The sequence below is a fragment of the Panulirus ornatus genome, chromosome 35, assembly GCF_036320965.1.
Source record: "Panulirus ornatus isolate Po-2019 chromosome 35, ASM3632096v1, whole genome shotgun sequence".
Lineage (NCBI taxonomy): Eukaryota > Metazoa > Arthropoda > Malacostraca > Decapoda > Palinuridae > Panulirus > Panulirus ornatus.
Genome location: NC_092258.1, coordinates 11,991,892 through 12,006,059, shown reverse-complemented (window position 1 = coordinate 12,006,059; position 14,168 = coordinate 11,991,892). Strand labels below are relative to the sequence as shown.

The 14,168-nt window shown below is 37.9% G+C and overlaps 1 protein-coding gene across 1 annotated transcript; it reads left to right on the top strand.

Moving 5' to 3' along the window:
- The first annotated feature begins 770 nt into the window (after window positions 1-770).
- On the top strand, window positions 771-13,769 carry LOC139760157 (ferritin-like). Its single transcript, XM_071683066.1, has 4 exons — window positions 771-961; window positions 4,883-4,984; window positions 7,232-7,354; window positions 12,053-13,769. Exons 1-4 carry the CDS (start codon window positions 860-862, stop codon window positions 12,236-12,238), a joined length of 513 nt encoding a protein of 170 aa, XP_071539167.1. The 5' UTR covers window positions 771-859; the 3' UTR covers window positions 12,239-13,769.
- Window positions 13,770-14,168: the final 399 nt, after the last annotated feature.

Here is a 14,168-nt window from a genome sequence, read left to right as displayed (position 1 = left end):
TATTAGTTTTACATATGACCATTTTTCCGGAAATATTCTAATGAAAAATATGACATATATTATTCATAGCGGACGAATCAACACAGTGAATGAATTTATTGGATAAGATTAAGATGTTGAGGCCTATTAGGCACAATTGCCAGAATTTGTCATGTATAGAAATTCTGAAACGTTTGGCTATAATTATAAGGGAACTTGGCGATGATTGTAATGGTGGAATACAGACACCATAGTCAGATTGCGACGTCATTTTATTTTTTCTTTATGCGCCAACAATGAAAAGATCACCCAATCTTTTTCCTATTTAGTTATAATAAGAACGTATTCCATCATCTCTAAAACCAAATTCAAAGCCAAAAATCTCTGTTGAGCAACGAACTAGAACCTACAGGAATTGTAAATGTGAAAGAGCTTTCAAATCAACGTTGTTTCCCCCACTGAATAAACTACACTTGCTTTCATCTAGAGAATCATGTCAACCATTTTTTTACGATACACGTCCCAAATACATGCAGTGCGTCCAGTCTCTCAGGAATATGATAGATAGATTTAGACAGAATGACCGGCTATTTTGGCTTCGGGCTCATGAAGGCCTACAATATTATCATAACCAAAAAAAAACTGAAAAACTCTAAAAACCTTCATTGGGTATTCCTGTTAATTCCAGGGCCATAAGTACATTTGACCCTTGGCCATGGCAAGAGATATAGCCAAAGAACTCCGTATTCATTGGCGATAAATTTACGCCAAGCTGGCTATAGCTTCAGTGTAGGATGTGGCATCACTGTGGACGTGGGTTATATAATCCCTCCGAGGGTTGTGTTGATGCTACAAGCTGAGACAATAGAGTACAGGCAAGATGGCAAGTGCAGTTCGCCAAAACTACCATGAGGACACCGAGGCCGCTTTTAACAAGCATATTAACATGGAACTGTACGCCAACTATGTGTTCCTCTCCATGGTGAGTGATTTCTTCTTAGTTATTGTCGATTACTTGAAAATGATTAAAAATCAATAATTTATAGTTTACGAAATGGTTATGTTTATCAACTAGTCGAAGGTCTGGGGTTAATTGCATTCTGGGTACTTTTTTTTTTACCTATTTGTTGTGCAGTTCAAGATAAAGTGATGTTATCTGCTTGTGATGTTATCTGCTTTGTTACCAAGCAACAGTGAAAGCATATTCACAATGATCAGGAGGAGTGGCATTGCTCGTGAAGACATTGGCATTGCTTGTTTCTTTACCTGTTGTTTTACGTCATGTCGCCATTAATACGTGAACATCCTCATTGAAGGGGCCAGTAAGTTGTAACATCGAGGAGGAAAGATTTAAACAGAAAGCTGGCCTTAGATTCTGGACTGGGTCGCTGTAAAAGCCATTTACACGCCAGTGAACTACGACTGCAGGCAAGACGGGCTGTCTTGCCTGCACTCGTAGTTCACTGGTGTGTAAATGGCTTTTAGTTGTAAAAGCTAGTGGTGCAGCCATGTGGAGAGTCTTCGTGAACCATGACTGTAGATAAGCAGGCCTTTGGAGCAACACAGTGTGATGCCTATGTGTATTACTGAGAGAAAGTTTTACGTGTTGCCCTGTAACAACCTTGTATATATGTAATTTATGTAAAGTCATACACATATTACCGCTGAGCTCCAAAGGGAAGGATGAACAGTTGGGTTGGCTGTAAGCAAGGAGGGAAACCTCGCCATTGTGCATTCTAGGAGTCTTAACCCTGGCCCATTAGATTAAATTGTTTTGCTTGCATCAGATCAACCATAGTGGCAAGCAAAATGGACTATTAAGGGAGGGTGTTAATCCAGGGTCTACATAAAGGGGCTAGTCACTCTTGTATCTGCACAAAGGGGCAGTGGACGGAAGGTGTTACTCCAGGGTCTGTACAGAGGAAATCTGTAACTATGGAGGGAGGTTTACTTCAGGTTCTGCATATGAGGTATTGGGTGGAGGGCATCTTTCCAGGGTCTGCACAAAGGGATTCTCGAGTGGTGGAGGGATGGTGTCGCTCCAAGTTCTTCACAAAAAGACACTGGGGCAGTAGAGGGAAGACATGACTCCAGAGTCTATTCACTCAAAAGGAGTGAAAGCACTACTGAAGGGTCTACACAAAGGGGCTTCTGGAGCAGTGGAGGTAGGGTGTCATTTCTGGGCTGTGCTAAAGGGTTCTAGAGCAATAAAGGTAGAGCATCACTCAGGGTCTGCTCAAAGGAACTCTGGAGCAGCAGATGGAGGGTGTCTATCAGGGTCTCCTCAAAGGGGCTTTTGAGTGATGGAAGGGGACCCCACTCTAAAGTCTGCACAAAGGGGCCACAAAGTAAAGGTGTCACTACACGGTGTTCGCTAAAACCCCAAACCACTTGCTCAGATATATGGTGATCTTGATGTTTATTTTTCCCAGGATAGTTTAAGAATTTTATTTTCTTATCTCAGCAGATACTGTACTATTTCCTCTGCCATCCATATTTTTATAGATATGTAGGTCATAGTTGTTAGGCAGGTAATGATCAGGGAGTTATATTACCATTACTACCCACCTGAGTATCAGAAGGGTTAGGGATGGATGCATAGTGAGCCAGCATTTCATAATTGTCAATTTTCGCTTCTCTGACTTAGGTGGCTGTCTTGCCTTTCTGCCTCACCTACACATGGACAGACATGCAGTCTCTCCTTGTAATGTATAGCACTTAACAACACTTAACTCACACGGCTTATTCTTCCTAACTTTAGATTTTCCTGCAGGGAGCTCTATATAAGCTAGCCCTGTCTTTTGGCAAAATGATAGAAGCACTGGATTGTAGTAGTAGTAGGTAGGTGCATTTAGGCAGGAGCATTAGGTTGAAGTAGTAAGTAGGAACATAAGGAAGGAGCATTACGTAGAAATAGTAAAAACATTAAGTAGGAGCCTCTGCAAACACTGTGCTTGAGTTGCCCTCTGCCAGTGACTTGTTAAGAGTGAGGCACTAAAGGCTAAGAAGTGCTGGAGCTCACTAATTCTGGAGACTCTGTTGCCGTGGCAGTTCCCTTAAGGAAGTTTCATTTGGGAACAGGCATCAGAGATGTAGACAGATATACAATAATTGGGGTCTAAGGATGTGAATAGACTTTTGTCTCAATTAGCTATATACAAATTGATCTAGTTTAAGTAGTGATTGGAACTCATAAAACCTAATGTGATTAACTAAAACTTCTTAGGTACATTACAGTACCTGTTTTTTCACAGCTGCTGTGTTTCCATTTTTTCCTTATAAATGACCTCTTGAGTTTCCATGTGTTCCACATATTTCTTTCTAGAAAATCATAGAAGAAGTGTATATTGCTGTATTCCTGTTTATAAGTCTTTAACGAGTCCTTAGGGGAAAAAATCTTAGCTTCAGCATAAATTGCATAGTAAATGAATCACCACAACAGTTCCATGGTGTACCGTGATAAGAGTCAGATGTGTATGTTTTATTATTCTTAGGGAAATTTGGTGTAAGAATATCACTTTTGTGAAGGTTTCTAATTGAAATTTTGCTCAGAGGTTCTTCATACAACTCTTTTTTCATTTTTGCAGTGGGTAGGCATACCTTCAGGATGCATTCAAAGCTCTTACTCTCTGACCTAACCTAGCTTTTTTGATTGTGGACGGTTGCTGGTGCTTCTGTAAATGAATTACTAAATGATACCCCAGAGTAATTGTCATCTAGAGTGCTGATTCTGGAATTAGAAGTGAGTAGTTGAATATAGCTTTTCATTGGGAGATGGGTCGAACACTTGAAGTGATGATAATGCATGTTTATCCCTTTATAGGAATCTCATGATACTTGTACAGTCCATCATTCCCCATGGGTGGTTCTTGAGATCTCAGAGGAATTAATTGTTTTGAAGTTCTGCCTGTGCTGGTTCCATGATATCCGATTTAGGATTACATATTTTGTGATTCAGAAAAGAAGTTTTATCATTTTTATGGTTGCTGCTGTGAATTGCTGGTGTTGGTGTTGTTCAGAGAGAGTAGACAAATTCAGTGAGACGATGGCATCTTGGTAGGTGGTGTAAGATGGGCCAAGAATGATTTTGCATGCTCTTTCCTGCACTCTTTCCAACTGGTCTCTGTAGATGTAAGGGAGGAAGATCAGCATGGGGAGTCATAGATGAACTTAGGTAGAATGAAGATAGTGTCGACAGACAGTCGTGAGTTCAGATGATATGACACTGAGGAAGATATGATGATAGTGCTAACATGACTCTACTAGTTTAAACCATGATTGACAGTGACACCAATAAGTTATGAAGTCTCATGATTACCCATTGGACTTTAGAGTGATGTCAGAGGGCAGGAAGTTTTCTCCACCCAGGTTGATGTGCATCATCACAGTCTTTGTGTGATTGATGGTGACATTACTATCCTTAGTCCAGTCCTGTAGGTTGTTGGTGATATCCTGAAGGGCACTAAAGTCAGGAGAACTGTTGTTGGTAGTGTTGCCAAAGATGGAGTCGTCTGCATAATACCAGCAATGGATTGTGTTCCTCAAGGTATCTACTCGTTTCATAAACATACCTTACTGTGGAGGCTGACCCCACCCCCATAAAGCAAATGCTCATTTGTAGGTTTCTGCTTATGGTTGAGAAGATTTATGATTTGTGTATGTGATTTGTAGGTCACATTACATAGCAAGGCAGCATAGACTCTGTGCATGAACTGTACATCTAAGGAGTTATTCACATAGATGTATTATTTTAAAGTCATTAAGAATAAATATTAAGATGAGTATATTTTCTGATAGAAAGTAAGTTCCTATATTGGATAAGCATAGTCTATTTTTTTCCAGATAAGCACACATATGTTATATACTTCATTAAATCTGTATTTTCATAGAAATTTTCTTTCAGAGTTACCACTTTGATCGAGATGATGTAGGTCTTCCAGGGTTGTCCAAATTCTTCAAGGACTACAGTGACAGTGAGCTCAAAAATGCTCAGAAATTGATGAAGGTAAGAATTTCATGTTTTGAGGGAAACACAAGTATATACAAGTTTTGCAAACTTATTTTAGATTTTTGTCTGCCAGTAGAAAAGAATGTGTTATTTCATCTGTAGAAAAGAAATATACTCATTGATTTACAGACTGACATGAGTGGACTTATATTCTTACATGCTTACACCCATGCTTTTAGAGTGAAGGATTACACAGATTCTTGAAGTAAAGACTTAGGACTTATCTGTTAAACTTCTTTGTGAAAGTAATATCTTAGAAAAAAAGGATGGGTGAATAGATTGTGTATTTTTTGATTGAGATCCTTTTGATACTCCCTTGTAGAAGATTAATATTGAAACAAGGCATCCAAGCCTGTGTCTATGGAGGGTTTCATGAATGGATTGACAGCTGTGTAAGTGTTCGGATCAGTTCAGTTATATTAAGTGAGCTATTTTTTTATTTGTGTTATTTATATACCAAACATGACATTCATTGGTACCAGAATGGTTAAGGAGGTTCAAACTGATGCGGATAGATTCAAACCTGATGAGCAGTAATAGACCTACTTATGAAATATAATCTTGAAAAATGCAGTCTTAAAGTTTGGACAATGAATGAAAAGGGCAAATTTAGAAGATATTTAGAAAATGTGTATATAGGGTAATGAGGATGTACATTTTCTGCAGCATAGTTGCAAACACCCATAGGTTCACTTTCTGTTGCAGAAAATGTATTTAGCAAGGAGGAGGTAAATGCAAATGGCATTTAGAAGTTTAAGAACCTCTACAATATAAATTTTTGAATAAGAGTAAGGTTACCATGTATGTAGAGCTTCCTCTGCATTTGTCTAAATGATTAACAACACGCACACAATAAAGAAATTCCGAATACTGAGATTATATAAAACTGTAAAAGGCCATATGATATTAGAAAAATTTCAGTGATCGATAATTGCAAATATATTCATGTGGGCTCTGGTATATATGAGCCCATTAAGTGCAGATTCATGCAAGCATGTTATAATTTTTTAGATTAGTTTCAGAAAACTCATGGTTGGTAAACAAACGTCACCAGATAGTAGTGTTCAGGTTGGTGGTGTTAGGGTCTGCCAAACCCAAACACCACCATCCGGTAACGCTTGTTTACCAATGGCATCTTAGATACGTCTCTTCCTTTTGTATCGACTGTCTGTTCTATGTCTTCTGTCTCATTCTTGTATATCCCCTGATGATATGATCTTTGTGCGAAATTGCACATGGGAACTTATCTTGTTTCATTTTCTTTATTGTTATATGCATATAGTCCATACACAAAAATTAGATAGGGCAAACTTTTGGCCTGATTTTTAACCCCCTTGTAACATGGGTTTCATTGACTATTATTACGACACATCTCCAGGCATATAATTGTCATTATGTGAGAACTAGAGGCACTGTATTTTATGTCCAAATGATTTGTTGTATCAACTTTGTCTTTTACTAAAGAAAATATTCTGGAGTTAATGAATCTATCTACCCTTTATCAGTTTGCAAGGAAAAAAATGTTTTTGCCTTGTCACATTTACTGGGAACACAACTCTGACTTTATCAGGGGCTGACCTTTTTCATGTATATCCAAGTGTTATCAGATCCAGAGTTAAACATGGATACAGTGGAGTTCTTGCATCTTAATACTGTCATGTTTCTTGTTATCTTTCTTTCATACTTGTTTGCCATTTCCCAAGTAAGTGAGGTAATGCTAGGAACAGATGAGGAAAAGGCCTCATTCAGTCACATCCATTCTCTATTTGTCATATGTAATGCACTGAAACCACAGCCTCCTATCCACAAAAATGCCCTACTGACCTTTCTGTAATTTCCCTTGGCTGCTTCATATACCCTAATTCGATCCATTGACAGCATATCACCCCTTATTTACCACATTACTTATGTCCGCTTTATCCCATGCATGCTTTCACCCGTCTTTCCTGTGTATTCTGAAGTATGAGAATGTTATGATTTAGGGGTCATTGCAGAAATATCGGAAAAGAATGCTTAAGAGGTGTGACAGTTATCATGTCATCTGAAATACAACCCCAAGGATCTCAGCCTGATGTTATGTAAACATAATAGTGTCAGGAACCATTTGCAAGACATTATGTAATACAAGCATTCAAAATCCAATTATGCTTACTATATAGTAAGTCATTGATCTCACAAGGGTTTGATAGAATGCAGGTTAGTTTATTTGGCTATAGATGTAACCTGAACCTTATTCTTTCTCAGTACCAAAACCAGCGTGGGGGTCGCATTGTGCTGCAAGCCATACCTACACCTTCCCAGCAGGAGTGGGGCAGTGGACTTGATGGCCTCCGGACAGCCTTGGATCTCAAGAAACAAGTCAACAAGGTGGGAAAAGGCATAAGATTTAAGATTTAACTTTTGCTAGTGTACTATCCATAGTTCAAATTTTTTTATACTGAAATGTGTGGTTTAAGCGCAAAAAGAAATAGTGTGTTAGTTACTTGACTATAGTGGGAAAGATTTTTGTGGATATAATGGTTTCCTCTCCAGAAGCCTCTGAATGCTTTGTAATATGAAATGACTGTGATCATTTCCATTATTGCTCAGGCTGCATTACTGTCAGATGTATGATGTATCCCTCCTCATGGCATAATATGTGCATGTATTACCATGCAATCATGTTGTTATTTCCAGTAATATCTTTTTCCTTCTTCCATACTTGTATGCTGTTTTGTGCATTAGCCATTACTTGGAATAGAAGACAAGCTGCATTTGCTCACATCCATTCTCTATCTGTCATGTGAAATGTACTGCATTAGCCATTAGCCTGGAATAGAAGACAAGTGGCATTTGCTCACATCCATTCTCTATCTGTCATGTGAAATGTACCAAGACCACAGCCCCTTATTTACAACTAGGCCCTGCAGACCTTTCCATGGTTTCCCCTGACTGCCCACTGACATCAGCCCTTGTATACCACATCATTCCAGTTCATATTATTACATGCACACTTTTCACCCTCTAGCACCCTCTGACCCCTCAAAATGTTTTTCACTCCCTCCTTCCATCTTTAGTTTGGTCTCCCACTTCTTTTTCCTTCCACTTCTGATGCATATATCCTTTTTGTCAACCTCCCTTTGCTCATTCTTTCCATATGTCCAAACCTTTTCAGCTTTCCCTCAACCACACTCTTCTTATTACTGCACTTCTCTCTTACCTTTTTAATTACTTACAAGATCAATCACCTTACACCATGTGTTGTCCTCAAACAATTAATTTCCTCTGCTCAACCTTATCTATATCTTTTGGCTTACATCCATTCAACATCACTGGAACCCCTATGCTTCAAACTTACCCATTTTCGTCCCCCCAAATAACAACCTGTCTTATGACACATTCTTCTGTGCATTAAGAACCTTCTCCCCCTCACCCATCCTATGACTTGTTTCTCCACAGTTCCATTTGCCTGCCATATCCACTCACAGGCATATAAAGCAATTCACTTCCAGATTTTCTCCATTCAGTCTCTCACTGTCCCTCTGCCCTACTAAACCTAATAACTTTGCTTTTATTCACATTTGCTCTCATCTTCCTTCTTTCACGCACACCCTCACACTCAGTTACTAATTTCTGTAGTCTCTCACTCGAATCTCTCACCATTGCAGTGTCATCAGCAGACAGAAACTGACTCATTTGATAGGCCCCATCACCCCCTACAGACTGCATACTTGTTTTCCTTATGCTTTTAACCTCCTCCTGAAGCATCTTATTTTCTTTGAAGCATACTAATAATGTTTCCTGTGGGGCAAGGTGGCACTAGGAATGGATGAAGGCAAGCAATTATAAATATGTACATGTGTATATATGTATATGTCTTGTGTATTAGTATGATTAGGAAGGCTCATAGGTCTGGTATTTAGGTAGCCCAAAGTACTTGGATTAATTTTTTCTTTGATACTTGTTCACTGTTTCATTCTTAAAGTAAGCTACGTGGAGTATTTCAAGAAATTTGTTGAAGAAAGGGGCTATACACCTTAGCAGCAGTATACTGTAATGTAGATGAAATAAGGCTTTTCTGGAAAATGATACTGACCAGAAAATTCATTAGCAAGGAAGAAAAGACCATTTTCTGTTTCAAGACAAACAAAGTACACTTGATGCTTCTACTATGAGGAAATGATAAGGGAGATAATGAAATCGAGCACCTGCTACTTTCATTCAGAAAATCCCAGGGCTGTGTAAATTTCGCATTTTTTGTGACTTGGCATTTAAGCTAGTAGATTTTGTTCACCTAAAGCATTTTTCATGAGTTTTGTGTTAGACCTTTTCTGTCCAGCTGTAGGGTGCTATTGCATCGATAGAGATTTAGCAGCTAAGGTATTACTTATTCTCGCCAGTGCACAAGACCATCTCAACACCTTAGAGTGGAGTCTAAATGTTAGAGAGGAGTTACTTCTTAAAATCACTTGCTTGCTGTAGCCTGTGGATTAGGACATGACTGCTGCCCTCAAGGCATATATTACCCAACGAGGACATTTTGCCAGTTCCACAGAGGTACATATGGGGAGGGTAGTCCTTCAATCTGGGAGGGGCAGAAGAATTATAACAATACTGTGAACAACATCTCTGTGTCATGCGTGAAATTCACACCCATGACAGTGAACAGTGTTTGTGTAACGTATGGCCTGAGTGTGAGATTGGATCCTCAGGTTTTGGGCAAGCAGAAACGGTGCCCCAGATCCAGCAAACATTTGTGACTCTTGCCTTGAAGCTTAAGGAGATGTGGCTGAGTTTATGAAGTCACATTCAGAGGGCTAGACTAATAAGGATCTCGTGCAGTTGGAGGCTGAAAAATTCCAGGAGGAGAAAGCAGAAACATCCCCTACCACACTACATTGTACGAATAAGGGGAGAGTAGAAGTGGTGAACCACCTATACAAGGCTCCCACCTGTGAAAGTTTCCTGTATTCTCTAGAGGTCTTACGAATCTTTCACACGGCTATGGGGAGATTTCTATATAGAGAGAAAATAGGCATACGTCACAGCTGACGTATGCTTCCAATCCACCTCCTTTTGTTGAAAAAATTGCTGAATCAGATGATTCTCTCTCTCTCTCTCTCTCTCTCTCTCTCTCTCTCTCTCTCTCTCTCTCTCTCTCTCTCTCTCTCTCTCTCTCTCTCTCTCTCTCTCTCTCTCTCAAGTATATATGAATTTTGAACTATGCTGTACAGTGTGTATGTTATGCTGAAAAACCATTAGATGTACCATAATTTGTATTTATATTAACCTTAGAAGGCTAGTAGGAGTGGTGGAAGTAGGCAGTCTAGAGCCTAGAAAAAAGTATTTTCATTGAAGGTTCAGTTGGCTGTTCAGGGTGATATCTCTCAAAGGCAGAAGACAAAAAACAGATTTAAAAAAAGTAAGTACTGTATGCTTAGATGGTTTATAATGAAATTATACAGAAAAAAAGCATGTGAATTCCATAGAGTGTTGATTGAAGTTAATGAAGACTTTGAACCAAAATGAGTTGTTGCATACTTTAGATGTATGACAGTGGTGGTACAGTATCATCATGTGAGGCAAGGTGTTATCTTTTTGATAAACAGAACACAGTGCAGTCTTTGCCTTATACTTCTCAAGAAGAAATTCAGAAATGAAGAGCATTGCATTATTCATTCTTAGGAATTAACAAGCAAATGTTTGTTATATACAACATACAGAATGTTCAGATGTACACTGTTAGTTCCTCTCTCATGCTATGATATTTTGCATTGATTTTGATCCAATATTTCTGTTGACCTGAGAATCTGAGGTCAGTAGAGTGCTATCTGATATTGAGCTTTCCTTGAGAGAGGCTAATCTTATTTTCACTATTTTAGTCTATATATTGGGTTCTTTCTGCTTTGCATTCACATTACTGCATTGATAAAGTGAAATACAAATTTTCACACCAATTAATTTTTCATACTAATTTATTTTTCTGCAGCTGTCATGTTTGATGAACTGAAACCAAGTTTCTCTCTCCCCATCCACAGTCAAGCCCTTCAGACGATTCTGTGGTTTCCCCTTACCTTTTCATATGCCATGGTTCATCCCATTGACAGCATGTCACCCCCAGTATACCACAACTCTAATTCAATCTATCCCATACATACCTCTCTCCCTCCTGAATGTTAAGACCCAGATAGCTCAAAGCCTGTTCACTCTACCCTTGCATCTCCATCTCAGTCTCCCTCTTCCCCTTGTATTTTCCACTCCTGACCTATATATCCTCTTAGTCCCTCTTAGCTTGTACCCTCATATATATAGACTTTTAGCCCATACTGTTCAGCTTTCTCAGCCAGACTCTGCTTAATACTACACCAATTTCTAATGCTCTTTCCTTACATGATTAACCTGCTTCGAACCACATATTGTCTGTAGGCATGTCATTTTCAATGTGTCATTCCTTTTCTTTCCCTTTATATTCAGGGCCTAAGAATTACATTCATGCAACACTGCATCTTCATCATCAAACTTAGCCTCCTTTGCCTAAACACTCCTGAATGCACTTAGGAACTTCGCCCCTTCCCTTACCCCATAACTCACCCCTGCTTCCTTGGTTCTATATGCTGCTAAGTCAGCACCAAGGTATCTTAAGTTCTCCACATCCTCTAAGTCCTCCCTGTTCACACTTACTCTCAAACCAACTTGTCTTATCTGCCTGCTGCATCTTCATTGCACTAATATTGGCACTTATTAGTCATTCACATTGTACACAGAAGATGACTCATCAAGTGAGACCAGAGTGTCCATTCTGTGGAATTTTGAATCTCATTGATTTAGATGGCTTCCAGAACCTGCATAGTTTGCACCCAATATTGATGCTGATTATATCTTATCTCAGCATTCAGTACTTAATATGTCTTGGAACTTTCTGAAGAATATTGCATTTTAGGTTAGCAATATGATGCCATCTTATATGTGCCAAAAGTCAAGGGACTGGTCAAGTAAGGAAATCAGTCAGTTGCTTTACTTAAGGCAAGCACCTATGAGTAATAAACAATGGTATTGTAACTAAAAAAAAAACAATTGGGATTTCAGTGTCTCCTAGAACTTCATGAAGAGGCATCAAGAAAGGATGATGCCCATGCTGTCCATTTTCTTGATGATAATCTTCTAAATGAACATGTGGAAACTATAAAGAAATTTGGGGACATGGTAACTCAACTTCGGCGTGCTGGAGAGGCCGACTTAGGCTTGTATTTGTTTGATAAGGAGTTGTTGTAGAAGTTGTATAAATGACATAGAACAGAAACCTTCATGCTTGTCAGTAAATGCTTTGCATTTTGAAATAAAAGATGTATTATAACAGTGGTTTATAATTCTTAGAAACACTACCTTCATCAAATCTCTTATAGTGATTGTAGATGATGATATGTTTTGGCTATACTGATTTGAAGTTTGCAGCCCAGTAATAATTTTATTTTGGCATCTGACAGTTTTTGAAATTTGGTAACCTGCCAATGTTTCTGTCCTGGATTGTCGTCTGACCCCCTGGATTCCATTTCAGATTGCTAAATGACAGTACAGACTAGATCTTTGTTTTAGTACTACCTTCCGGGTTTACAGGATAATAGAATTCTAGTGACTTTGAACTTGACAAAAACAGACATTGTTTCTTTTTCAGACTGATATCTGGGGACATGGACTACACTCCAAGTTCCCAGATAGCAGTCCATGTTTTAGCTTAAGCTTAACTACCTTCGATTAGCAAGGAAAATGTACAGGGCTGGAAGAAAAGGGAATTATTATTGTTTTTTCTTGTAGGTACAAGTAAAAGTACATGTAAAACCCCATGTGAATTTAGGACCATGGGAGGTTTATTGTATGTCAATTATCTCTTCATTAATTAATTACATGAAGTTAACAGCTGAAATATCCTCAGGTTTCTGTTTTATGACTACCATTGATAAATCAGTACTGTTGATAGACTGTGTTAGGATGGATTTACATTTGATTTCATAGCACTTTCAGAGTTAGGAATCATTTTGGAGACAAAATAGCTCATCTATGTATCAGCAGTACTGTGTGCTTCATTCTGACATTCTATTTTATGTACAGTATGTTTACTAGCACTAAAACAACTTACTGAATTTAGGATACTGAGAATTTGTAAAAAGCATTTGTCTTAAAAATATTGGAATACAACATGCAGGTATGCATTGTTGTGGAAGATGATTATTCATGCTAGTTAATGATCCATTCTTGTATACATTATTTATGGCTTTATGACAATTTTTTCAAAAAATTACACTTATTTTGCCAATATCTATAACACAAATGTAAGTCGTGTTCATGCAAAATATTTTTGAAAGTATAACTGTTTGATTCCATGTTACAGTGTATTGTGAAGTGATGTATACTATACACATATCTATATTATGTAACCTCTTTTGAAAATAGTGTCTAGTATTGATAAGGGACTTACAGTTATATATATTGTTCAGAAGGGAATGTTTTGATGGTGCTTAAATATTTACATAATCATCTCGAGGGCAAAAGGTATGTACCATTAAATGTTTAATCTCCGATTCCCGTTTTGTAAGGAGCGAGGGGCTGGAAATCCTCTCCTCTCATTATTTTTTTTTTTTTTTGTATTATTTTCCAAAACAATGAACAGAGAAGGGGCCCAGGTGAGGATATTCCCTCAAGGGCCCAGTCCTCTGTTCTCAACGCTACCTCGCTAATGCGGGAAATGGCGAATAGTATGAAAGAAAGAATATATATATATATATATATATATATATATATATATATATATATATATATATATAATGAAAAAATGAAGTATAATTAGTATGCAAGTAAAATGTAGATAATTATCCTTGAGTTCTTGCAAATGACATGTATTTATTGCTTATTATCCTGTTGTGCTGAAATCTTATTGGTTTTGTATTTTTGTAAAGTTACAGTATAATGGCTCATCATTGTTGAGAAGGGACTTTACCATGTTAGATAACTGGAAAGTGTACTTGTTTATGTAATTAGTTACAATTTGAATGAGCTTTACTGTAATAATTTAAGCATTTTTGTTTCTTTACTAGAATTATTATCAGTATGTATAAAGACTTCTGAATTTCGTGAACAGAAAAGAGAGAATGATTCAGCAGGAATTATATTTCATTTGATAACATTGTAGAGAAAACATTTCATTCCT

Excerpts from the sequence above, each read along its gene's own strand:
- LOC139760157 (XM_071683066.1), top strand. The coding sequence starts at position 860 with ATGGCAAGTGCAGTTCGCCAAAACTACCATGAGGACACCGAGGCCGCT. Across the intron at positions 4,985-7,231 it reads ATGCTCAGAAATTGATGAAG|TACCAAAACCAGCGTGGGGG; the intron begins GTAAGAATTTCA and ends ATTCTTTCTCAG. Across the intron at positions 7,355-12,052 it reads TCAAGAAACAAGTCAACAAG|TGTCTCCTAGAACTTCATGA; the intron begins GTGGGAAAAGGC and ends TTGGGATTTCAG.